General features: G+C 44.6%; 1 protein-coding gene across 2 annotated transcripts; it reads left to right on the top strand.

The window, feature by feature from the left end:
* Positions 1 to 4,781: 4,781 nt before the first annotated feature.
* Positions 4,782 to 26,393, top strand: LONRF3 (LON peptidase N-terminal domain and ring finger 3). Of its 2 annotated transcripts, XM_054996816.1 has the most exons (12): positions 4,782 to 5,374; positions 7,923 to 8,041; positions 9,001 to 9,123; positions 10,862 to 11,017; positions 14,797 to 15,034; positions 15,654 to 15,744; positions 17,449 to 17,563; positions 19,384 to 19,505; positions 20,791 to 20,949; positions 22,521 to 22,683; positions 23,752 to 23,901; positions 25,074 to 26,393. In XM_054996816.1, the coding sequence occupies exons 1-12, from the start codon at positions 4,786 to 4,788 to the stop codon at positions 25,230 to 25,232; spliced, it is 2,184 nt and encodes a 727-aa protein (XP_054852791.1). In that variant the 5' UTR covers positions 4,782 to 4,785; the 3' UTR covers positions 25,233 to 26,393. The 2 variants fall into 2 exon arrangements, with proteins under 2 accessions (XP_054852791.1, XP_054852792.1); XM_054996817.1 differs by lacking the exon at positions 10,862 to 11,017.
* The last annotated feature ends 889 nt before the right edge of the window (positions 26,394 to 27,282 follow it).

The raw sequence follows: 27,282 nt of genomic DNA, 5'->3' as shown, positions 1-27,282 counted from the left end.
AGATGAAAGCAAGCAAATTGAGCCCTGACCAAGAGCATCTTGGAGCACTGCAAAAGGTCTCACTCTTGCTATCTATGTATTAGTTTCATTTATACCCCACTTCTCTCCCCACTGGGAACCCGAAGTGGCTTATGTCATCCTCTTCTCTATTTTCCCCTCACAACAACCCTGTAAGTTAGGTAAGGCTGAGACACTGTGGGCACCCAGTGAGCTTCCATGACAAAGTGGGGATTTGAACAGGTGTCTCTCACTCAGATCCTAGTCCTACACTCTACCTACTTCACCACACAGTCTCTAACAGGTAACCACAACTATTTTACTTTGCTTTTAGCTTCAGCCTGCCGTAACTGCTGGGGATTTCCTTGGTCCTAGTAGCTTTCTGAACTACAATGAATCTTGGATGTTTATAAGTTTATTTATAATTATGTGTGAAGTAGTTTGTCCGCCCCCCCCCCAAACACACACAATGATAAGAACTGGATTTACCAGCTGGGAATATCTGGCCCTTTTTCATCTCTGTTAAAATAAACCCTCTTCCTCCCAGCAGCTCCTTCCAATCCAAGGACACCTGTTGCTAAGTTCAATATTCCTCTACCATAATGGTGTTTCCCACCGTGAGAGGCAATCAGGTCTTTGATCCATGAATGGAGATGCACCTCCAACAGTGACACATTTCTGCAGTTTGTTTTGAAAGCTAAACCTTAGTTTCTGAAAAGTGCCTCTCCCACCTGTTTGAGTCATGATGATTCACTGAACTATAACCCTACATTCAAAGAAATAGGCCAATTCTGATGCAAGTTGTGTATACACGCATACCATATAAACGCATTGGGCAGTTATCTATAGTATAAGGCAAGTGTGATGGTAAAGCCTTTGACACCACTTAGTAGAGCTGGTATTATGGCATGGAATGTTAATAAATATTCTAACTCTTGGATGACAAAGCAATCAGAATGTTTCTGAAACAGCTGCTGGGGTGGGAGGGGAATGAAAGTTGCCAGTTTGTCTGGGACTAAAACCTCATATGTCCAAAATTAAGGTTGGGGAGGTTAAAGGGGAAGGATAAGGACTCAGAAGTGGTCCCAGGAAACTGAGATGCTCAAGGGTAGGGACTACCGAGGCTAAAAGAAAAATGCAGAATAGCATAAAGGGCCAAGAAACAGAAGGGTGTGGGTGCTGAATTTCACATATTGATCTGAAGCAACCTGCCAGTTCTTTGGCTGTAGGACTCTCTTTTTTCTAAAAGGTATTGATGTCCTTCAGCAGTCCTTGAGCAAGATGCTAGATTTACAGAGAAGCATTATACAACACATCAAATCTTGCCATATAATAACAATTACCGGTTATAACTATAGCAGGATTTGAATCCAGTGGCACTTTAGAGACCAACAAGATTTTCAGAGCGTAAGCTTTTGAGAATCAGAACTCCCTTCTTCAGATCTATCTGATAGGTCAGTCAACCGCCCTCATCAGCACCAAATACCCAACTATAGGGCAGCTTTTACTGTAGCAGTAGAAAAGAGCAAGCCAGAATGTAACACATTCTAGCTGTATCTGAAGAAGGGATCTGTGGCTCATGAAAGCTCATATCTTACCCCAAATTTTGTTAGTCTTATAAGTGCTACTGGACTCTTGCTCTTTTCTACTGCTACAGGCAGACTAACAAGGCTAACCCAACTTGAACATTTACTGTAGCATGTTGTAATGTTTTGTCATCAGCAATTCTTGAGGATTGATATAAGCACATTCATTTAAACTATTGATGGGTGCAGGGGTGGTAGAGATTGTACCTCATATAGTGCTGTCTTGCAGTTATTATAAGGGAGCTAGACAGGGTGTAATTCTCTTTTTGGCTGTTCAGAACAGCTTGTTATCTTTCTGACTGGAGAGAATGTACACATTACTGAAACAGTAACTCTGTTAATCAAATTTCAGTAATTGCTATGTTCTGTTTTAAAGTTTGTTGACCACACAATAAATATGTTGTTTCACTCTGGTCAGCCTGACCACTGTATTTAGATTTTTTGGAAATACTACATCTGAAGTATTTGGGGGAATGAGCCAACCAAAATTTTAAGCTCAGTGGGGCTAACAACACTCAACAGGAGTTTTAAAATATTAAAGGTTGGAGAAAGTTAAAAAAACTGTAGTTGGTTCAAAATCTCCAGTGTCCATTTGGCTGGATGCAGTGGGGAGACCTTATTTAGCAGTTTTTTGCCATCTGCCCTGGCTTCCCATTGGTTTCTGGGCTCCATACAAAGTGCTGATTTTGCCCTTTAAATCCTCAGTGACTTGGTCCCCGAGTATCTTCCTCCATCCGTATTAGTCAGTCCAAGACTCCATGCCAGCTTCAATGGGCCTTCAAGCCAGTTGGAACCCAGAGGAGGCCCTCTGCAGCTGCCATTCCTCATGTTCATTTGTGGAACTCCCTCCCTCAGGAGGTGAAAGTGACCCCTCTGAACATCTTCCAATCTGGTTTGAAGACCTTTTTTCTGGAGGATTTTCTTTGAGTTAGAATGATTGGTGGTGCTACAGCTTTTTTTTTAACGGTGGCTTTACTGACATCAGTTCCCTTTTCTCATAAATGTTACTGTTATAATTTTTTTATCTATGTTTATAACTTGTGATTTATTTTATTGCATTGTAAACTACTTTGTGGGGCATGTTGGTCAAAAGGCGAACTAGAAATGAGCCAACTAATGAAATTAACTAACTAAATAGGAATGCAGAATGTGAAGCAATCTCAATATTCATTTATTCCCCATTTTTTATTTCTATGAATCAAGTAATTTAGAGTAACAAATCGACGCGGGCAGGATCAAGTTTCCAATCTCAAATCAAGCTGAAATTTCCCAGCTCTGGATCTGTAGGCAACTCATTTGGGCTACCCCTGATCTAATGGGTCCTTATTGGGCCTTCAGTAACAAGGTACAGCTATTGAGGGCTTGCTAGCAAGTAAACTAGAAAAGGCATCCAGACCTGCAGTCTTGAGGGTTAGGGGGTCAGTTGCTCTTTCCTTACAGGCATTCCCTGCAGTTTATGCAACCAGCGATCACACACAGAAACTGATGAGAGTTCGAGGACCACTGCGGAATATGATAGCTGCTTATTGAATTTCTGCCTGTATGGTGGACAGCTCCATCCCTGTCCGCCTGATCTAGAAAGAGCCATCAAGGCGAACAGTCATTAGTCGCTGCCAGTCACTTCATTCCTTCCAGGTAACCCAGAGCATCTGCCTTCCTTTATGCTTAACCTCCCACCTGCCCCTTTTTGTTCTGTTCAGAAGCAGCTACACCGGATCGGTTGCTCCGTAACAACCATGCTTCACTTTCAGCTCCTCTAGTTGACGCTTCATCCAGCATCGGCAACCTCAGAGTCACAAAACCTTCGTGCGTTTCACCTCGAGACCTTTCCAAACCACCCTTGTCTCCTCCCCTTTGCCAACAACGCCTGCTTATTCGGGAGATTTATAACTCGTTTTTCACCGAAGCCGTTCCAAAAGCGGCTTACAAAACAACAACCGCTCTGTCTTTGCAACGCCCCCGTCTGCCAAGCATAAACAGATGGAAGACAAACCAGCCCCGCCCCGCCCCCCCGAGATTCCCTGCCGGCTCGCCCAGACACGCAGTCACGCCTCCAGCGTGACCAAGAAACAGAATCTGGGATGCAGTCGTGCCAGAGGAAAGGCGGGCTGTGCAAATAAGCTACGCTGCCATCCGCGGAGCTACTGGGGTATTGTAAAGTATCAGTTTATAAAACGGGCTCAAGCGTTCGTGAATGTCATGGAGGGATCTAGCACAACTGGCCCTCCAACCCTGGCGCTGGGCGCCCGAGCCCAGAGGCAGAAATTCCCGAGGCGAGGAGAGATTTGCAATGGAATGGAAGTGCAAGGTTGGAATCCAGTAGTACCTTACAAAACAACGAGATTTCCCGGGTACGAGCTTTGGAGAATCAAAACTCTTGGTCAGATATATCAGGAGTGGGAGTCTTGATAATCCAAGCAGGGGATGGGAGGAGTATTGCGAATTAGAGTGTCAGGAAGTTAGGTATAATACATGATATAACCAGCTGGACAGAGTAGGGGTGCAAAGTGCAGAAAATTAGCATCTGCGATGGCAGGAAAAACCCCATCTCCCGATTCCACCCTGGGGGTTCCATTGTTCCAAATCTGGAAACAAAATAGCTATAATATTGCAATGATCTTGACACCCGCAGTAGGAAGAGGTCGGGACGGGTGCACAGAGGGGTCAACCCGGGCCAGTTGAACTCTGCGGCTGCTTTCCGCGTCTAAGGCGAGCAATTGGCCGCCCCTCCGCAGCCCTCGCCCACCCCAATGGCAGCACGGCAAGGCGCGGGGGGAGCGAGAGCAGCGCCGCCAACTCGCCCTCCCCGTCCCTGAGAAGACAGAGCACGAAGCAAGAAACTAGCCGCCCCCTCTCCCCCCACCCCGCGCGACCCGAGCGCGAGGACTGCCTGGGGTAGCGCCGCGCCCCCCCCCCCCCCCGGTCCGAACTTGCAGGCGCCCGTTACAAAACTCGCAGGGTTTTGTAACCAGCCAGCCGGGCGCTGCCCAATGAGCGGCCGCGGCGGGGGGGATCACATGGGCCGCCTTTATATAACTCTTTGCCGCGCGAAGGTAGCTCGATGAGGTGCTTTGGCCACCCAGAGCCGGCGGGATGGAGCGGCGGGCGCGGCGCGGCAGCGAAGGCGTGGCCGAGAGCGAGACGCGGCCGGCCAGGCCAAGCTGGCCCGGCAGCCTCAGCCGCGCCCCCGCCCGCTAGAGCCATGAGCTCGCCGCGCCAGGAGGCAGAGGAGCCGCGCCGCGCCGCCGAGGCGCAGAGCTTGGGGATGCGTCCGCCCGAGTGGCAGGGGCTGCTCCAGCGGGCCGACGCGCTGGCCCAGGGCGGGCGGCTGCCCGAGGCGCTGCGGCTCTACCAGCTGGCCTCCCGCCACACGCAGCTGCGGGCCGAGCAGCTGGGCGAGCTGGTGACCTGTCTGGCGCGGAGCGTGCGCGGCAGCGAAGGCCGCGCCCGGCCGCCGACCTCTGGCCGCGAGTGGGAGCGGGAGTGGGAGGGCTTGGGGTGCCGCAAGTGCCAGGGCTTCCTCTGCGAGCCCGTCTCGCTGCTCTGCGGCCACACCTTTTGCAAGCGCTGCCTGGAGCGGGACCGCGAGAAGGCGGCGGCGTGCGGCTTCTGCCCGGCGGGCGAGAGCGGGGCGCGCCGGCTGCGGGTCAACGTCGTCCTGAGCAACTTGCTGGCCAAATGGTTCCCTCGCCAGGTGAAGGCGTCGCAGCTCCGCCACGAAGGGAACCGCTTGTACAAGGAGCGCAAGCTGCAGGCGGCCCTTCAGAAGTACAACGAAGCGGTCTGCTTAGGTAACTCGAGCGCGAACTGATGCGGGGCAGCCCTGAATGATGGCTCGGCGCCTCGCCGCCGCTGCGGGGATTTTTCTGTTCGGCGGGTTCACACGTGCAGGGCGTACTTCTCTCGTTCCCTGACTCGGAGCTGGGAGGTGAAGAATTGGTGTTCTTCTTTGTCAAGCTGATCCCTGTGATGAGCAAGGTTCGCGTCCAGCCGCACCTTAGAGACCAACTAGAGTTTCTAAGGGGCAACTGGACTCCAGTCCTTCCCTTCTGCTACAGACCAGCGCGGCTGCCCACCTGAAATTATCTCTGTGCCGTTTGATCTGTGCTCCTATGTAGAAGGCGGCAGGTGTCAAAGCCTGTCCTGCAGAACTTGTTCTTTAAAAACTTTTTAGACTTGCCCAAGCCACGCAGAGATAACCTTGCTTCTGTTTCGAGAGGCAGAACCTTGGCAGATGAGACTTTACCTGCTTTTCTTTTTTTAAAAGGGGGGGGGGGTGGGACTCTCCAGAGGGCCAGCTGAATTAAAAGTTGTATCACAAACAGCCAGGGGTCTTGTGGCTCCTTGTTTTGTGGATTCTAGACCAGGAAGGTGGTTCATGCTAAAATAAAAATGTGTTAGTCTTTAAGGAGCCACAAGATTCCTGCATAATATGTTGCAAGTGCAGAGGAGTCCTGTATAGTCTACTTGAGGGCGGAGGATAGCCTATAGAGACAGTAATTTTACTGCATCTTTGCAACTGAAATGGGGTAAAGCCTTCCTTCACGCTGTTGAAATGGCTTGTTTTGTTTTTATAATGAAGGTTTATGATTGTATTGTGTCGCTTTTACTTGTAAGCTGCCTTGAGCAGGACTCTGGACAGGTGGCATATAATATCCTAAATAATAAAAAGCTAGGAAAAGAGGCTTTCCTCACTCCTTGGCTTTTCAAGAAGTACCTGCTGGTCTGTATTAACTTGGGGAAATTAGTTGTCTATATGGGCTGGCTGTTTCTATGGTTAGTAGAAAGCAGAACAGACGTGCCAAGGCAGAATAACATATTTGTGTTGCTGGGGTGCTGATCAGATGGATGGACCTGATGGATTTCCTCCCGCAGGTTCATTTTGTTAGTTCCCAGCAAGCTCAGGTTGATAGCCAGCCAGTGTATGTTCAGCTGGACCCACACCTGCCTTTTGTTTATTAGCAGGATAAAGTAAATCAGCAGGGGAAACGAACCAGTGAAGTGGCTTGATTTTTCAGATACCATCCTTCTCCCCCACCTATGAAACACCATGCCCTTTCTCTTGGACTTTCACAAAAATCTGTTTGTTTGGTCCAAAGTGAAAGTAGGTCAGCAGAACAGTATTGTTGCATAAGCGTGATAGCTTGGACTCAGATCCCTGCTCCCCCCCCCCCATGGTTGTGTAACGAGGGAAGTGACAGAGAAACGGGTCGTGTTTCTGAAAGTATCCTACTGGAGGCTTGATCTTATTTCACCCTACTGACAGTGATTCACTGCCAGTCTCTGACTTAATGGGATTTAGAGTTTTTTTTTATTTCTCAAGGTGAATTTTGCTTGCAAAGAGTGCTTCTTCCCCTCTTCAAGAAGAAGGGAAAATCCTGTAACTTAAAACAACATACATACAGCATATAAGATGAATGTAGAGACCTGGGGGAAATACCTTTAACCTGATCTGATTAACTAATAGTTCCACATTACTGCTCTCTTGTCAGAAGCTGTGAAATGTTCTTTCCCCTGAAGTCCTTGCATTTTTCTTCTTGTAATAGTAAGCACCAAGATACTGGTGCCATTCACCAGACAGGGGCAGTACAGTAGCATAAAACTTTATAAAAGCTCACTGTTTAATTTCATAATGCTGTACGGGATAATCATTAGCAATGTAGAAACAGATTGCCTGAATTCTGAGTTGTAACGTGTTGTTAGTTACTAATTATTGCTGCAGTCTTCTATTTTTAAATGTTTGCGAAACAAAAAGCAGTTTTATAATAAGGTCTTAGTTTACTCCAGATTTGTGATCACCCAGGGTAGAATTGGATGGTTCAAATGTGTATAGAAGAAAGTGATTTGTTTCATTAACCCTTTGAATATTATGCTTTTGAACTGGTTATAAGAAAATGGGTATGTGAAGGATTCATATCATATGATGCTTATTTATGAAACTTTTTTTGAAAAGTGGCTGTGTGTGTCTGTAAACCAGGAGTTCCTGGTTTAACTATCAGCCTCGACTATGTATCCCCCCCCCCCCACACACCATGCAGTTATGAAAACCTTGAATATTTTCCACCAGTTTCCAGGAACACGATGCTCTTGTGATCTGGCAGCTCTTTCTGTGATTTGCTGCTCTTTGCGTTTTATGCAACACTTGGAAGTGCTTGTGTAAGACTAATGTGATGGCGCTCTCAGTGGCAACTCCCCAGAGAGAGTGCAGTAGCTAATTTTAAACTTAAATAATGGATGTTCTCAAGACATTTAAGTAAGGAGGTGATTCTGAAGGATATGAGCAGACATCAATAGTTTTAATTAATAGTTGTACTGAGTCACTGTTTCCATTACTTACAGCCCCCAATGATCATTTGTTATATAGCAACCGGTCCCAGATTAATTCTACTTTGAAATGTTGCGAAGAAGCCTTGCATGATGCAGAAATGGCCTGCAGACTCCAGCCATACTGGTTGAAGGTGAGTTCCGGGGAGGTGGTTGGGATTAAGCAGAAACAAGAGCTGCTCTGATCATATACAGTTTGCCAAGTGTATTTCATTGTTTACTGCTACTGCCGTCTGTTCTTCTGGACCGAGCCTTTGCATTCCAGTCTTTCTCCCCAGTGGAGAGCTGAAGCAACTTACACAGTTCTGCTCTCCTCCTTTTATTCTCACAACAGCCCTGTGGGGAAGGTGACGCTGAGTGTGTGGGATTTGCCCAAGGTCACCCAGCTAGCTTCCATGGCAGAGTTGGGGATTCCAACCTGGAGCTCTCTGAAAACTCCATGTGAGTTTTGTGGGGCGAAGAGATCCCAACTGCTTCAAATGCAATTTGGCTTTTAAAGTCATATCTATAATACTCTTCAGTGAATAGTTTATATAACGCATCCACCTTTCCAAAACAAATAAAACCAAGGTGGCAATCTTACTGAAAGCGTCCTGCTGGAAGTATGATGGTATTTAGCCCAGTTTCCAATGACTCATAATCACGGTCTCTCGGCTCAGTTGAATTAGTTTTTATTTCTGGGTATGCATGACTGTGTTTGTGTCTATAAAAGAATTGTTCCTTCTCCATCTTTATAAGGAGGGAAAATTCTGTAATTTAATGGTGCCGTCATAAGCAGAGATACACTCTTCTTTCTAAGTCCATTGACTTGAATGGTATTAGAAAGGTGTAGTGCTGCTCTTAATATACTTTGTGCTCATAACTGCCCTATGAGGTAGGCTACGGTGGAGAGGCTGTTATTTACCCAGAACTACCCACGGAGAGCCAGCTGAGTGTAAGTTCGGACCCAGGTCTGTTATGGTCCAATTTGAAAGTGCTGCTTGCTGCACCACGTCAACACAGCAGTACAATGTTCCCCTTCAGCCCAGGATGGCTGAGATTTGGATGGAATTCACAGACAATAAAGCCAGTTGCTCTTTCTTTCATCTTGCAGGGTCATTTACGGAAGGGGCAAGCTCTTGCTAACCTTGGGAAGACTGAAGAAGCTTTACACGAATTCTTGTTTTGCCTTGCTGTGGATGTAGGGAACAGAACGGCCAGATTGGAGGCTCAGCGGGTGAGTTCTCTGTCTGTCTATCTGTGGCTAGTCTCTGAATGGAGCATCACCTGTCTAGACGCCATTGCTCTGGAGTTCCCAAGTCATACAGCTGAGTGACCAATGTGGCAATATCACTTATATCACTTTTGTATGGCAGCCACTATCCTGTTTTTTAGGAAAAATGGATATAACATTTAAAAAGAGGCAATAATGGGGGGGGGGGGCCATGATGTGAGGTTGGCTGCTTCTTAACTTCCTAGTTTGCATGCCAGACTCGTGTATCCGAGGGTTCAGCCATCAGTCTTGCCTCCATGCCCTGCTTCTTACCTTTTGTGTTTTCACAGGTTATGTGTATATTTTTTCCCATTTTATATTTTAGCTTTGTTTATCTTTTTAAGAAAACATTTTTTAAAGCTGCTCTAGGGATTGGATTAGAGGCATATCTTGGCACAGGTTCTAGCCAACGCTTATAGTCCCAACTTTCTTATCGCAACCATATTAAAATGGGTTTTTAGCAGTAGACACAAGTTGATATAATCACTGCCCTTAAAATAAATACAAACACACATGCTTTTTTCTATACTGAACTGAACTTTGAGAAACTGGTTCAGCAAGTTTTTGGTATGATTCAGAGTATATCAGGGAAAACTGGATGTAGGAGATGCCTGTTGGCTAGTGCTTGTGACATCACCAACATGCCTTTCCCACCTTCCTTCTACCAACCCTTACAGCAGTTCTGTGTCTGGTTTCATAAGGTTTGGCTGGGTAGGGGTTGTTCCTGATAACACAAAGGATAAAAGCATATATGCCTTTCTCATTTGCTGGCATGTTCTGTATTCCTCCCGCCCCACCCTGCTGTCACCTGTAGCCTTGTGCCATCATGTTGTGTTGGCGTATTAGTGCTTTTGGTGTTCCCGGGCAAGAAACTGCATATGAATTGTTTCTGCAGTCTTATGTAACAGTGCATTGTTTAGAGGAGGTTATTTGTTGCCAACCATGAATGATAAAAGTAGGCTTCTTGTTAGCAGAATTAGCATGTCAGCATCTGGGCTACAGAACTTTCATGTAAAATACAATGAACTCGATTGATTCTCGCCAGGGACATTTGTGCACTGGTGATGGAGCCTCTGCTTTAATGAAGCATTCGAAATGTAAACATAAAGATGAGTTCATCATGCCCCAGTGCTTAGCACAAATTGCAGTTGACCTAGAAGGCTTGAATCCTACAGATGGATCCCACATGAAGAGCATGTTAAAGAAGCCGGGGGTGGGTGGGGGGTGGGCATTAGGCACCTGTTTGGGAGACTGCTAAATAGAGGTCGGCCTAGGGTTCAGAGAGAAGTAATGGTTCATTGGAATAATATATGGCTTGCATATAGAAGGTCCCTGGTTCCATGTCACTGTCTCCAGTTATAGAATCTCTTGTTAGCAGATGCTGGAGAAGACCTTTCTTTCTCTGCCCCTGACCCTGGGGCACTGCCGAGCCATGCAAGCCAAACATGGTTGAGTTTATGAACTGGCTAGCGGCCATTACTTTTCAGCTGATAACACTGGCCCGATGATTTTCATTGTCTTTGGTATGCACCTGGCTAGGATCTGCTGGAGAAGCCTGGGATTGAACTGGGAATCTTGTGTGTGTCAGGCACGTGCTGTGTCACTGAGCTGTGAGCGTTTCCTGTCCCCTCCTTCCCTCCCCCCTCAAGATGGCAAGGGAAGAATTAAGTAGTGAAGTGTTCCTGTTTGTTTTATATCGCAGCTTCTCCTTAGTTTATTTCCGTATATGCCGGGGGACGCTCAGGAACATTTGCCCGATATCCTGCAGTTGTTGTCCTGTCACTCTAGATTAAAAGGGAACCTTTTAAATTCAGTGGGATCTGGAAGCAGCAGCCAGAGCCTGCAAAGGTTGCTCAAGGTAAAGCTCATCTTTTGACCTGTGCGTTCGAAGAGTGAATGTATTTTTAAATGCATTTTTGACGGGTGGACAGTTTGTTCCTGTTTATTCTTGGGGGGGGGGGAGTGCCAACTGTGTGAGTGAGAGAGACTTTTTGGGGAGAAACTCATGGCATTATTTGGAGGGCTGTGAGGCAGTTACAGTTCATAGTTTAATCATTTTTGCCATAGGGTGTGATAGAGTGGTTAAGAGAATGAGCTGGGATCTGGGAAAGTGCTGTTTGTGCTGTTTGCAACTTAACTTCTGCTACCAACCTACTTGGTGACCTTTGGCAAGTCACACCTTTTCATCCTCAGTCTTCCCATCTGCAATATGGGGATCCTGCTGGCAACAGAACTATAAAAGGACTATTGTGATGATATACGTAAAGGACTTTGAATGCTGTACACATTACATAAAAGACATTGATTCTTGTCTCATCAAGCGTGGAAGAAATGTGGTTATCTGAGACGTCAGAGCAGGCCTTGTTTGAATCTGTTGGATTGTGATAATAACTTTAGCAGCCCTCAGTGGGAAGTTATGTGCCTTTTGATATGAGGAGTGTTGCTGCAAAATCCATTATTCAAATCTTGGGCAAGAGGAGTGGCTTTAGAAATGCCTCCCTGTCGGTTCCTGTTTGCCCTTCTCTATTATGAAAATAACCCCTCCCTTTCTTTCACCAACCTGCCCACTTACAGCAGTGTCTTTACAAACTATCTTAAGCTGCTGTTGGACCGAATCTTGTTGCCGTTCAGCTTAGGAAGCATCTTTGTACCATTATCCAATGGGAGTGGGGCAGACCTTGCCATTCTGGTGGGCCATGGCTGTTGAAAATCTCAAAGCAGAGATACTTCTAAACCAAAGCCTACAAGGGACCCAAACTGAATCCTGATGTGTGAAACGTGCGTTACCGCAAGCAGACAACCTTGTCACACCTTACCTGCCCCACTCTGTGCCGTTTCCCTAGTCAGAAATGCCTGCCCTGGGCTACCCATATTGTGCCCTTAGATCTCACCCCCTTTTTCAGGACTACAAGCCTCCTGGGGCAGCATTACGGGTCAGGGAAACACATGAGGCAAAAGAATAAACTATCCCCTGCCTGGTGGTACAGCCACATCTACATGTTCCCCACAGCTGCTTTTCACTACTAAAATACATGACCAGGGATCAGTTCTTCACCCTCATGCATAGGCGCTTTTTCAAAACTCAGCATCCAAGGCATTGCATTTTGAATGTGATTCAGAAAGGACACCCCTATTAACCAATGTCTCACAAACAGCTGGAAATTGTCAAACCTGTTTCTTGAGGCTTGCGCAACTGAGTGATCCTCCAAACCTCCCTCCAATTCCCTGTACACAGAAAGCTAGTATGTCACAGGAAGGGGGATCTAATCATGTCTTCTGCCTGGGATGATAGTTTTGTGTGCAAGGGTGGTTTGTTTCTTTTAAATAGAGGAGCATTCACCCACGTGAGCTCCAACAAGCAGCTTGAATAGGTATAAATCAGATATGGCTTAGCAGCTCTTCTCTTTGTGAGACCTTAATCTCAAAAATTGCTAGGAGGTGTTCTCTGAAGTACTAGTTCCTGTACAACCTGCTCAGGATAACCAAGAACAGACTTTTACTTAATTCCTGAGACCTGACTCAGAACCCATGTCAAGGCAATCTACCAACAGAGCTGCTCAGGATGCTAGCAGTAGTGGTAATTAGGGCTGGGACAGTGTAGTGGCTCAGGCTGCATTCAGAGGTTGTGAGCAAACCTCAGTTTTGGTGTCGCAGGTGAGCCAGAATTTCCAGGCTTGCACATTCCTTCTTTCCTTCACTCCCCGCCCCCATGTGCTATACCAAGATGAAAGATTTCCCAGTCTTGCTACTTGAACAAACCAAGGTTTGTTTCTTGCCTATAAATCAGAATTCTAAGCCGCACTGTAGTTCACATTGAGGGAAGGAGGGAGCACGCAGGCCCAAAAACTTCCTGGCTTGTTTTCAGTCATAGCAGAGACTTATTTCTGACACAGAAGTGCAGTTACTGTGTGTGAACTAACGGTCAAACCATATGAGACAAAATACACTCGAATTACACTCAAATACACTCCAGTTACAAAATGCATTTGAATTACCCATGTAATTCGAGTGTATTTTGTCTCGTGTGGTGAGACCCTGAGTGCAGCAAAGTCCCTGGGTCAAATCTCAGTTTGGCAACAAACATGACAAACCACTCTCTCTTTCAGCCTTAACGCCACCTCTGTAATGGAGAGGTTATTTTTGGCCTACTTTACAGGGCTGTTGTAAGGATTACCAAGATGATGCCTGTGACGTTTTGAATAGTTGTAATGTGCATTATAATTATAGGAACAAATGTCTTTCATCTTAATAGTGTGGAGGCAGAAGTAGATTAGATCCAGAGGAATTAGCCGTGTTAGTCTGTAGTAGCAAAATAGAAAAGAGTCCAGCAGCACCTTTAAGACTAACCAACTTTACTGTAGCATAAGCTTTTGAGAATCACAGTTCTCCTCGTCAGATGCATCTGATGAAGAGAACTGTGATTCTCGAAAGCTTATGCTACAGTAAAGTTGGTTATTCTTAAAGGTGCTACTGGACTCTTTTCTACAGAAGTAGATTAGGAAACCAAAAGAGCCCAGCCCCCTGATGGAGGGGGGAAGAACTGGATTCTGCCTGCCCTGTGCAAAAGCAGGGACAGCTGAGTGCCAGTGGCTCCCAGCTGCCTCCTTTTGAGTCAGGATGGCCCCGTGGGGAGGGCATCCTCCAGGCCATCAGTCCACTTGGGCTTTTCCTGGTGGCCTTAATGGCCAGTCTGCCGCTGGATGTAGGGGGTGTCAGAGCACTCTGCAGAATGACCCATTACATGCCCCCAGTGTCCTTGTAATAAATGGCTGAGCCACCCAAAGTCAGGACTAAAAAGAGAGCTTGCCCTTCCTGAGTAAATGTCCCCTTGTGGCATTGATCTGGACCCAATAAAAGTATTTTATTTCTTCTTCTCGTTGTGAGTGGGAGCCACTCTCTGAAAAGGGAGAACAGAAAGGGGTGCCCTTGAAGCCACCTCTGGAGGAGGAGCCAAATCCACTCCAGTGACAGCTCTCCCCCACCAGCTATTGGGTATCGAGCCTGTCCAGTCTGCATAATTCCATCCCTTCATATGCATAGCCCTGTTACGGCTTCTAGCTCTTGATCAGGCACGGTTGCCAGGTCCAGGTCAGGAAATTCCTGGAGATTTTGGGGGTGGAGCCTGGAGAGGGCAGGGTTTGGAGAAGGAAGGGGGCTCAGAATGGTATAATGCCATAACGTCCGCCCTCCACAGCAGCCATTTTCTCGAGGGAACTGATCTCTGTTACCTGGGGGTCACTTGTAATTCCGGGAGATCTCCAGCCACCACTTGGACACTGGCAACCCTATGGTCATGTAATGCCAACGTGAAATCTGGGTGTGGGTCTAAATGATAATAGCGGTGCTGGCACAAAAACAGCAGTTGTGTAATGGCCTTTGTTAAAACTGAGCACAATATCTCAAAGTAGTGAACTTGGGGAAAGGGAGCTTTGACTCTTGAAAGTTTCTCCTAGAAATCTGATTGGTCTTTAAGGTGCTGCTGGATCCAAATCTTGCTCTTCTACTACAGACTAACACAGCTAGCTGCCTGGAACTATCTTCGGGGAAGGGGGAGTTCCAACTTTTACTAACAATGTTGTGAAAAATGTCCTTATTGATGACTTGCAATTTTGAAAAAATAATCTGTTTTTCATGCAGGTCAATCTAGAACCCAACAAGTGTCTTGCTGAGGATCAAGAAGGGGTGGACTGTGGCAGTTCGGGAAAACCCACCCCAGGGACAGAGGGCGAAAAGGGCCCTGTGAATGACAAGGAAAAGCATGCCTCAGTACCAGAACCTGCTGTTCTTATTTCTGAGAAATGCCGACTATTAAAGAGAAAGCACTGCACTGAAGAGCCCCCAGATGCCAATGTGCCTAGCAAAATTGTGAAAAGGGGTAAGATATTTAATTCCGTTTCAGATATTCTTTCCTCTGAACAGCTGAGTTTTAAAAAAGAGAACCCAATAGTGGACACTTACTTTCAAGAATGTTTTCAGAAGGATACACCTTTATGTGGTCTTTCAGTTAGTTCCTTGGGGTTACTGTTGCTGAGTGGAGGGCTTACATTTGTTCAAGAAAATGCAGCCCCATTTACAAAAGCAATTAAATTCATAATGGAGTTGAAATGAGAAAAGAGATTTAGAGCCCGTCTTCACGAAGTGTAGAACAAGGTGGTAGAACCGTCCTCTGCAGTCTGAAGTAGTACAGTTCAAAAGCCACTATTCCACTCCTATCCACCCTCGCACATACAAAGTGTGAATTGGCTCTTGGATTAAATGCCTGCATGGACATGGCATTGCTGGATAAAATAAGACATCAAAATATTAACATCTTGCATTTTCAGCCATGATGACTTTTCCAAAATAACGAACTAGCCGTTTTTTAGAGAGATCTGAATGTTGAGTAATTCAGATTCCTGTAACACTTTGCATAGTGTTTAGAGCCAGTGTTCACTCTTTCTGGTTCTGTGACTTATCTTTCGCTCTTCTGTTTGTTGTGTTGTCTTTTTAAACAGACCCAAGTGATGAAAAAGAGTCCAGTGCTGGGAACTGTGTCCTCTTTGAATTTGTAGACCCTTCTGACCTGGAGTGCTCCTTGTGCATGAGGTATCCATTATTTTTTGTGGGTGGGCAAATAAAGGTGTAATACTCTCCTGTCTGAAAACCTGTGATCTGATCTTGGTTTAAGATGCAACTACGGTTAACATTAGCTACAGAGGTGTCACTGCTGCTGTTAAGGTTGGAAGAGGAATTTGTACTTTGAAGGGATAGAACTGGGGGCGGGGGGAATCTGAGGTCTGCGAGTTGCCTGGAAGCGAATGTTGTGATAAACTACTCAGTGGGCAGAAGCCTGTGTTTCTGTTTATCTGTGCATGGATTTGGCATGATTATAAACCTCTTAACTTCTGGCATAGGTTCATATTCATTGTGAAGGAGTTTAGGCTAAGTGGTGGAGCTTCTGCTTTGCCTGCAGAAGGTCTCAAGTTCTATTCTTAGCATTAAAAGGATTAGGTGGTGGTAGGTGGTGCGAAAGACATCTGACCCGAGACTCTAGAGAACTGTTGTCATTCTAGGTAAACAGTACTGACCTTGATAGGCCACTGGTTTGATTCTATATAAAGCATCTTCACGCATTAATTGTTGTTGCCTGTTACATAATGCAGAGACGCCTGCAGATTGGTAACCTTGAACCAGTAACCCAGTGACCTACCCACTAATTAACAGAAGCTGCTATTAACCTATTTGGCTGCCTTAGTATCAGCTATAACTGACCTACATCCAGTTAGTGAATGAGCCGTGAGCAGTAATGCCCGCAGAACACCTGTGGTGACCAAGGAGTGTATCTTTCGAACATTTTTTAGCAATAGCTGCCAATTCTGTCACCTAAGCGTTCTCTCTTGTCCTCTGGCCTGCTTGGAGAATCTGTATCCATGTAAATCTTGGTGTTTGGGTGGCACAACTGAAGACACCAAGTTCCACAGTCTACAAGCACACCTAACGCACGTCAGGCCTTTCTGAAAGGCGATGGCTGGGGCACATGACCATCTGGGCTCAGATAGCCACTGAGGCGATCTTTTTAAATATGACATGCCTAGAATCCTGTGAGGCCCTGAATCCTATCCCACCCCTCCATCCTCGTCTTCACACATGAAGAAGATTGGGAAATGACCTGAGGAGGAGAGAACCCGTAGGGTAAATAAGCTGCCTGTAATTTACATCTGCTTAAAATGCACATAACTGCATTATTCCTACCTCCCAAGATTAACAAACTGTCTGTTGTGGGGGGACATACACATTGTACCCTTCTGTAAGATCCCTGTCTGTGAGGAGTGGGCCACCAGTGTGGGAGCTCCCTTACTGCAACACCAGTGCCCCCCCCAACTCCCTTACTTCCCCCCAGCAACTGAATGGTTGCCAGTCACTTATGTGGAGAAGGTGTGATGGAAGAGCTTAAGCTATTACCTCTACCAAACCCAAATGTTGAAAATCGGACCATAGAAATAGGATTAATTGACAAGGCAGGCCCGTCCTGGGTTCTGTCCCTTAGTCAGAGCATGACCAGATGTTCAGAACCAGCTTTCTGTGTAGATAACTGGATGCCTAGTTGACAGATAATTTCAGTCCACACCTGGGACTGAATGTTCCTGATATTTCGACTCTTTGGAGGGATGTTTCGAACTTCTCCATGCAGATAAAGGAGATGGAGGGTAAATTACAAATGAAAGTTGCAATGAATTCCTACTTTATCCATTACTCTTAATGTAAGATAGTGACTCTGTCCCCCCCTGCCCAAAAAATTCTGTGTTCCAGGCTCTTCTACGAACCCGTCACCACCCCCTGTGGACACACTTTCTGCCTGAAATGCCTTGAAAGATGCCTAGATCACAATCCTAAATGCCCCCTGTGCAAAGAAGGGCTCTCGGAGGTAAGGCAAGATTTGTTTGTCTTTCATGCATTTGTTTTTGCATACATGTGGCATGGGTCGTTTGGGAGGGGTATGTGGAAAATAATAATGTGGGAAACCTCCTTTTTCTGGTGCTATAGAGCTAGCTTCCTGTCTCACTCATACAAGAGCCGGAAGATTTCACACTGTGCTGAAGTTTCCAAATCTGTTTTTATTCTTCATGGGAATAAAAGACAGCATAATTTAGTTATCAAGAGGCATATTATCTTCTGCAGTCACGAGAGCTAGAAACTTGGTTTTGATCCTAAGAAATTCAGTATTTTTTTTAGAAGGCAAACTAGGCAAATGGTGCAAAATAGTAAAGAGTCCAGTAGCACCTTTAAGACTAACCAACTTTAGTGTAGCATAAGCTTTCGAAAACCACAGCTCTCTTTGTCAGATGGCAACTACAGACTAGCACAACTAACTCCTCTGGATCTAGACAAATAGTGGGAACTCTTGAGCCTTTAAAATTGGTAAATAACAGTGATGGAGGTCCCCAAAGGTTTTCCCTTCAAATTACTTCCTGGAGTTGCTATCTGGTCTTTGAAAAAAGTAGTAAGCAAATAGAGAGTATCACGGTAATATACAGAGAAAATAAGCAAACAAGCCGTGAAATCTAACTGATAAATGTTTCTGTTATAATTGAATCAAATTTATAGCAATATTATAATCAACTTGAACAAGAGAAACAATATATATATATATATACAGGGTGGATGATTACAAAGGGCAAGGCATCATATAAATATAATTCAGCAAAAATTCTTGTGCAGTATTAAAGTGCTCGTGCCTAAAATTGACCTGTGGTCTATACAGTAATCACCAAAGTCCCGGTAGGTTTGTAGTATGACGATGCAAGAAGGTCTTCAATGCAATAAATTTCTTTTGGAGAAACGGTGTATATGGTCTCATGCAATGAAACAATGAGAGGCGGCAAAGAAGAAATGATACACAACTGTGACGGGAAGCCTTTCTTGCCTTTAGCATCTGCCTTCCATTTTGACACATTTTTACATGCATCAAAATGGAAGGCAGATGCTAAAGGCAAGAAATTGAGTGACTAGTGGAAGTGTATATGCTTGGACTGTGATATAACGACTGCCAGGATGAAGAGATGAAACGGGCAGATTGCTGGCTTCCCGTCACACATATATATGCTATAAATTTGATTGAATTATAACAGAAACATTTATCAGTTAGATTTCACGGCTTGTTTGCTTATTTTCTCTTTGAAAAAAGTATACAGGTTCCTGGCATGTTGCCTTTATTGTGTTTCCCCTCCCCTTGTATCTTCAAAAAGCATCGAATGATTCACCACTGTTACAATTGCATTGTTTGATCTGATGGCCAAAGTCAGGGGTGGGTGAAGTGAAGATGAACTTTAGCCTGGCAGGCCCTTTTTGTCCCCAAACTGTTGACTGCCAGGTGTAAGACTGTGGGGGCTAAGGAGTGAGACAGGTTGGACACTTGTCAGCTTCCCTCAAGTTTTGATGGGAAATGTAGGCAGCTTGGCGGAATGTTGGACAACTGACAGTTGAAAAGTCCATTGGACAGCAGTTGGAGAGCCAAGCTGCAAGACCAGGACACCTACATTTCCCATCAAAACTTGAGGGAAGCTGACAAGTGTCCAACCTGTGTCAGGCATCACTTGTAGCTTGGCTCTCAGAAGAGCCTTGTATCACCAGCCCCAGTGATCCAGTAGTTATGAGAACAAATCGCAATGCTGAAGTTTTTTTTTATGGGAGGGGGGACTTCCATTGCCGAACCTGTGCCTGAGAGAGATGCCATTTGTTTTTCAGTGCTTGGCAATGAGGAGGCACTGTAAAACTGTGCTGATGGAAGAATTAATTGCAAAATACCTCCCTGATGAACTCACTGAACGGAGAAAGCTTCACGAAGAGGAAATTGCTGAACTTTCCAAGTAGGTTGTTGCCATGAGATGATTCTCCCTATTCCCAACTCCACCACTATTTAATTCTTCACCCTTTTGAGGAATTAGGAAAAATTCTGTTACAGAATTAACCCTGCACAGTTCAGGAAGGGCAGAAGTTTGCAAGGCTGGCTTTGAGGAAGTCTTGCCTTTAGATTCGGCCCTGGAGGGGAGGGTGCCTGCTGCTAATACAGAGCTATGCTGAGTAATGTTCTCTCTGTAGCCAGACCCAGTCTTATTTCCTGAGCATGCCGCTGGCAAAGACCTCCTGCCCTCAGGAGATGGGAAGCTAATGGAGCTGTTCTTGCATTGCATTGCATTCTGTGTTGGAAAGATAAGGGTGCTTTACAGTGGCTGCTTATGTAAATGATTTTTATAATGAGGATAGCAAAAAGAATTTCCAGAAGAGTAGACAGGTTAGTCTGCAGCAGCCAAAATAAGGAGTCTTGTAGCACCTCAAAGGCTAATGGACTTACTGTGGCATAGCTAGGCTCTGTGAACAGTCACTTGCACAAAGGGACGTTAGTTGGCAGCCATGGCCATTGAGAAAATAGTAAATTAGGGAGTTCAAAAGGCCATGAGATGCAAGAGGCCTTACCTGTGACAAAACTCAGATGTGTACAAATAAGCACAGTGACCGTTGTGGCAAATAACCCAATTTTTGCTTTTGCAAAACTTTGTTAAGCAAATTTAGCACCTTAAATGGATGAGATAATATTTGACTCAAATGAGTCCTTTTTATTATCATTTTATCATTACCATTGTTTACTTCATTTATACCCCACCTTCTCCCCAAAGGGGGCTCAAAGTGGCTTACATCATTTTCTTTATTTTATTCTCCCTACAACCCTGTGAGGTAAGCTAGGCTGGGAGTGTGACTGGCCCAAGGTCACTCAGTGAGCTTCCATGATAGAGCAGGGATTCAGCCCTGGGCCTCCCAGAGCCTAGGCCGACACTCTAGCCACTACACACCACTGGCTCTCTAATTCAATAACTTCACACTCAAATGTCTTTCTGAATAAGTGGTTTTTTTTTTTTTTTTTACATTCATGGGAAAACTCATCCAAGTCATTTCCCCAGCCAAACCCTAAATCTCCTATCTAGTGAACAGACAAAATGTAGTACTAAGTACTAGAAAACCCCTTTCCCAGAAGTTATTTTCAGGTCTGAAATATCTTCTTAATATAGATCCTTTTCTGTTCTTCTTCCCTTATCTGCATTTGTAAAAATCAGTTGTGCCCTGTTCAGAGTATAATATGATGGTTTTGTTCTCCAGCTTGAATAAGAATGTTCCCATATTTGTATGCACGATGGCCTACCCTACTGTCCCGTGCCCGCTGCACATCTTTGAGCCATGCTATCGACTGATGATCCGGAGATGCATGGAGACAGGCACCAAACAGTTTGGAATGTGTATCGGAGACCCTGTCAAAGGGTGAGTGCTGTCAAAAGGCCTGCACAATGTCGTGGTTAAAGTGTTGGCCTAGAATCTGGGAGAACCAGATTCGATTCCCCGCTCTGCCATGGAAGCTTGTTGGGTGACCTTGGATCAGTCACATACTGTCAGCCTAACCTACTTCACAGGGTCATTGTTGTTGATGAAGGAGAACAGTGTAAACCAACTTGGTGCCTATTGTGGAGAACAGTGGGGTCTAAATGAAATAAAAGCTGGCTGTTGCCTCAGGCCTTCCTCTCTTATGATCCTCAATACCTTTGATCCATAACGTTGACAGCCAGTATCCCAAAGGGTCATTCCAATCCTTAACAACATGTTTGGTTAATAAAGTCTGTTTGCATAGCCCCATTACACTGGAGGTTTTAACACTGCTAGCTCATGCTGCAAAGTCAATATTCCTAGTTGCAAAGTAGCATGTGCAGAATTTAGAGGATTAAAAAAAAAATTCAGCTGTGAATGCATGCAGTGTTGTCACCTAGATTGTAGATGCTAAAGATGTGTTGCGGCAGATGCTATGTCGCTAGACTTCTCAAACATGTAAACACTTGGTTTGTCCAACACCATCCATTCAGATAAAAAATGTAAGCTGTAGATACTGAACACAGTTTCAAAATTTTCATAGTAATTTTGAGGACTGTATCCTGAATATATTTTTACAACAAAAGCTGATACTGATCCTTGTATGCTATGCCTCCAGCCTCTGAGGGTTAATTCATTGTTTAAAAATCAAATACATGCAGACCATTTCTATATGAAAGGGAGCTTGATAGATGAAGCACTCAGTTTGAAGACTGAGTCATGCAACCACTTCTTACATACAGGAGCTTTCATTTACAGTACTAATAGGTAGGGACCATGCAGCGTCTGTGGGCTGCTCAGCATGTAGAATATATAAACTAATCTACAGCAAAATTTCCATTGGAGCTAAAACATTGCCCAGTTAGTCCTCGTTATGTACTTTGTTTTGCATACAGTTTTTCTCTGGATTTTTATAATCTTTATATGAAATTGGATCCCGCCTGTAATTCCCGTGGATGGAAGGCATGACGTCGCTGCCTCCCTTTCCTCACTCTGCAGCCCCAAATACCCCTGAAATGCTTCTCCTGGGGAATGGGGGAGGGAATCAGGAAAATGCACCCCACACACATACACACAGAGGGGTGGAAATTCTAGGCAGGATCCAACCCATAAAGTAGTTACTCACCCTGAGAGACCATGGAATGTTTGGGGTTCATAGTTTAATGTAAAGTAGGGTAGAAAAGCAGAGGGGTCCCCTAGCAGCGATCCTTCTCTTTTAAAAAAATGAAGCATTTGTTTAATTCAATTAAGAATTACGGCCTGATCAATTTGCAGTGGTGATCTTGAAGTTCTATTTTTGAAAACTACTGCTACTTAGTATGCACACCCAAACAATAGAAAAAATAATTCAGATTTACAGGTGGCCATAACTGACCCTGTGAGATGTTTCTGTAATAGAATGACTCTGTCATTAGCCTTGAGAACTGCTGCTTGAAAAAAATAAACCCTGTTGCTTTTCCCTTGGTAAACAGATTTGCAGATTATGGCTGTATGTTGGAGATAAGAAATGTGGAGTTCTTTGCTGATGGCCGCTCTGTTGTTGACAGTATCGGGAAGAGGAGGTTCAAAGTGATACAGCACAGCCAGCGTGATGGATACAATACAGCTGATATTGAATACATTGAAGATCAGGCAGTGAGTTTTTATTTGATATTATCCATAGGAGGGGAGGCAATTTGGTCAGCACCAATTCAAAACCAGAAGCTGAATCTCTGGAACTAATTTGAATGTTGTTTATTTGAGGGTTGGTGCAATACTTTGCTAAAAGAAAGATCAGGGAGGTTGCTGGTTTCTCTCTGGCATCAGCCCTGTCTCTTGGTCTTTGTTTCCACCCCACTCCATTGCAGTGTGGGGGACATTGGCCTACTTTTAAAGGTCGTAAGAATTAATGAAATGATGTATGTGAACTCCATTGACTATGCAATTTGGTGTAGTGGTTAAGAGCAGCAGGACTCTAATCTGGAGACATGGGTTTGATTCCCCACTCCTCTGCTTAAAGCCAGCTGGGTGACCTTGGGTCAGTCACAGCTTCTCGGAGCTCTCTCAGCTCCACCCACCTCAGGGTGATTGCTGTGAGGATAATAATAACACACTTTGTAAACTGCTCTTGAGTACGTGTTAAGTTGTTCTGAAGGGTGGTGTATAAATTGAATATTATTATTATTAATATTGAAAGTACAAATGAATCACTAGTACAATTCAAACTAGGATGGTCATTGCAGTAAATCATAAATTAAGAAGACAATATATTAAGCATCTATGAAGTCCCGAAAATTAAAATCATTATGCCTTCTTCATAAGAGAAATATTCCAAATGAAGTTTTGTATCCTGTTACCAAAGGAAGCTTTGTTTCTTGTTATATCTTTAAAGTAATTAACTCATTATACAGTTTTTCCTGTTCATGCAATACAAATTGAGTGTGTTGGATTAGAATCTAGAAGAGTCGGGTTCAGTTCCGCACTCTGCTAGGAAGTCAGATAAGCTAACTTTCTTCCATGTATCTCAGAATAACGCAGAGATGGATTATCTAGTTTTATCCTCATGGCCACTCTATGTGGTAGGCTAATTTAGAAGGGAATTTATGGTGCTAGACTTCCAGAATCCAGCTGGTAGCTATGAAAAGAGTGGGATGTGTCTGGTTCTCCTTTAGGTTCGCAACTTAAAACTCCTTTTCCATTTTCTCAACCTCGTGCTTATTCCAGGTGCAAGGAGAAGAGTATACAGAGCTGATTGTCTTGCATGATTCTGTATACGATCAAGCCTACATGTGGTTTAATTCTCTCAAGCCGGCACTCAAGAGTCGTATCCTCAGTCATTTTGGCGCAATGCCTGCTAAGGATTCGGAGCCTCAGGTATGGGATGTTGGACCAGCTTTGATCAAATTTTGACACTGAATTAAATAAAAACAGTTTGAGATAAAAGAAAAACTTGCATTTGGAAGCCCACAGGGGAACAGCCACTTGGGCAGAGCAGAGAGGAGCTTTAGAACAGGGAAACAGCTAACTCTGCCTAGGTGCTGCTTCTGCAGGTAGCATCTGGTTGGGCCCTATTGGCAAACCTAGTGTAAATAAGACCATAGTTGTGGTTTGGTGCCCCATGATGGTACTAGGAAGCCCTGGGCAGAGCAGACTTTGCTTTGGGAGCAGAAGGTGCACAAGGCTTTTACTGCCTCTGTAGCCATGTTCATTCTGAACCGTAGAGATTGAGCACCTGTGAATTGAGGGAGTGGCAATTGGTGCATAGGCAGTTCTAGTTGCAAATTTCCAGGGCTCTTGAAATTCAACTCCCTACCCCCCCAACATGTGTAAAAGCTATTTGAGTCCTTAGCCAATTCAAACACAGACCAACATTTCTGTACTATGCTTCAGTGGTTGGACAGAGTTTATTCTAGCATGCCACTTGACATGTTTTGTTGGGGGCAGGGTGGAATTAATGCAGTAGGAGTTAGTTTTGTGCATTTGGGCATGCAGGACTTAATAAGGAGCCAGGATGTTTCTTTAAAAGCAATTGCAAATAGAGAGGAAAATGTTTTTTTCTCTATAGCTTTTTCTTTCCTTTTAACTAGAGAATGTGTTGTGTGGCTCCTTGATTGTGGGACAGACACTGCTTGGGCAGTGGTGGGGAAAAAAGCTTAAGAGTAAATTAATTATTAGAAAAAGCTGAGGGTCTCCTAATGCAGTTAGAACAGCAGGATTTGAATCCAGTGGCACTTGAGAGACGAACAAGATTTTCAGGGTACTAGAGTATATCATTCTTATAGATCTTTGATTGTTGAAAGCTTAATGCCCTGGAAATCTTGTTTGTTGCTAAGGTGCCACTAGACTCAAATCCTGCTGTTCTACTGCAGACTGACATGGTTACCTAACTAAAACTAATGTACATAGAATATCCCTTGAATCAACTTTGATTGTTGCATTCAGCTAACAGGTTCCACCTTGCAAAGGACAAGCTTGTAATGTTTCTCCACTTTACGGCACAGATCACCAGGCGTCAGAATAACCACTAGTTCTTCCTTCTCCTCCAGGCCAACCCCAATGGCCCTGCCTGGTGCTGGTGGGTGCTTGCTGTCTTACCCCTTGAGAGCCGAGCTCAGCTCCCCTTTCTTGCCATGACATCCCTGAAAGAACGCTTGGATGGAATCCAGAGAATCCTGACTTTCATGTCCCGTGCGAAATCCCGCTGAGGCCACAAAGAGTCCTGTGAATCATCTTGCAATACTTGCCTGGTGCACTTGAGTATCTGTCTGTTAACTGTGGCTGTTTTCACATTCTGAGGCTTAAATATGCTCTTGAGACTATCTCGGGGCCAGTCCAAGTTTCAGAGGACCCTTCAGCAAGATACTGTCCAGTGGACCTCTTCTCAGGCAAGGCTGTGATGTTGAGTGGACAGGCAAGTGCATGGCAGCAACTTCTTCCTATCACTGCTGCTGCGCACCCACATGGATGAACGAGCAGCTGCTGTCACTAGACATGGTGGCAACTATTCACTCACCTTCTGTTGGTTTGCAGCTGCTGGTAGCAGCCATCACTGCTTGCTTTGGCAGCTCAGTGAGTGGACAGTGCCGTGTAGCATCTACCTAATAGCTGGCGGAGAAGGATGGAAGGACGAGGAGGAGCCACGGCCTCCATTTATGGTGATGATGCGGCTTAGGGAGAAGGGTTTTTTCCAGGTGATCAATACAGTTGCTGCCATCACCTCTAATACTAGCTAGAGTTGTCGGGGGTGATTGCGTTCTGGCTACTGGAGTCCCACTTCAGAGTGAAGCAAGAGCGACTTTTAAGCCCCGTGTGTGAAAGAGCCTTGCATCTAAGCTGCAATAATGTTTGGGAGAAGGAAACCATTCCATTCCAAGTTTGTCAACACAGCAAAAAACCACACTGAGCCTTCAGCAGGTTACCATGTGCAATGTGTAATATTTGTGACGTTGGTCTTAATTGCTGCACTATTGAACTAATTGCTTAAATGTTTCGGGGGAGGGCAAGAAAGTGGAAAAAAGAAGTGAGCATGTTTGCCATAAACCTCTTGCAAGGTTTTCTAAATTTTTATTTTGCTTTGGAAATAGTTGCATTTGAAATCAGTTCAATATGAAGCAGAAAGACTAATGATATTGATGCATAATTTCAATAAATTGCAAATGTCTTATTCCAAAAGGGTTCTGATTTTACATATGTTTATATAACAGTGTTCTTAAGTTTTGTTGGATAACTTTGTTTTTTGCACTAAGATTTTTTTGTGTGTGTGTTAATTGTAAATTGTAATTATGTGTACATATTCTCCGTACTAATTTGTGGTGTTTTTATACTGAATTGGGGGAGGGAAGTAAAATAGTGCAACAGACTGGTCATTTGTGGTGGTCTAATATTTTTCTACATATCTCCAGTGTTAAATCTGCACAGATATTTCCAAGCAGCCTGCCATGAAGTCTATTTTTTTTCTTAAGTAGATTATGAATATTAAAACAGCATATATTTTTCCAGTCTGGAGCCAGATATTGTCATGTCAAACCCAACCTCTTTTTTTAGTTAGAGACCTAAAGCGAAAGCCCAGGGCATGTATGAACCACGTGTTCCTGAGTGGGGACTGCTTCATGAGGAACTCGGTTTGAGATTTCTATATTGTGCCATGTTTGTTCAACTTTCTAGCCTCCAAAATCTCTTTCAAACTGCGCAGGTAGTTAATGTCTGCTGAAATCTCTTGCAAGATATGAGGGGAGACTGGATAACATTTTGAGGGACTGGAAAACGAGCCTTGCATAGCTACTTAGCAAAACCTAAATTATGCAAGATCATAAACAGTATAATATGCAAACTAAATAATTAGACAAATATGCTCACTTAATTTATGCATGTCCTACAACATGGCTTCCCTGTTGAGTGCACAATTATGACTGGGTGCAACTTTTACTTGTGTCATGAAGCAGTTGTCGTCCTACCTGAACTGTGGCATGCATGCCACATGAGCTTCGATCAACGTCATCAGTATAGTCTGAAAGTGAAGATTGTGGAATCCACCCTTTTTTTTCTTTGCAAATTCTGAAGTCTCCAATACTGCTGCAGGTCTCCATTGATTTGCATGCACCTGATGAGTAATTCAGCCAAGAAGTCCCAGCCCCAACACAGTTTAAGTGTTTCTTGCTTCCAGTTGGATGCAGCCATTTCTGTGCCCTCTGATATCACCCAAACAGGAGTAGCCTCATCAAGAATAGTTGCTGTGCCTATCTCTCTCTATATCAT

Source organism: Eublepharis macularius, chromosome 13 (assembly GCF_028583425.1).
Source record: "Eublepharis macularius isolate TG4126 chromosome 13, MPM_Emac_v1.0, whole genome shotgun sequence".
Classification (NCBI taxonomy): domain Eukaryota; kingdom Metazoa; phylum Chordata; class Lepidosauria; order Squamata; family Eublepharidae; genus Eublepharis; species Eublepharis macularius.
The sequence above is the reverse complement of the archived record's forward strand: the minus strand, read 5'-3'. Positions and strand labels throughout refer to the sequence as shown.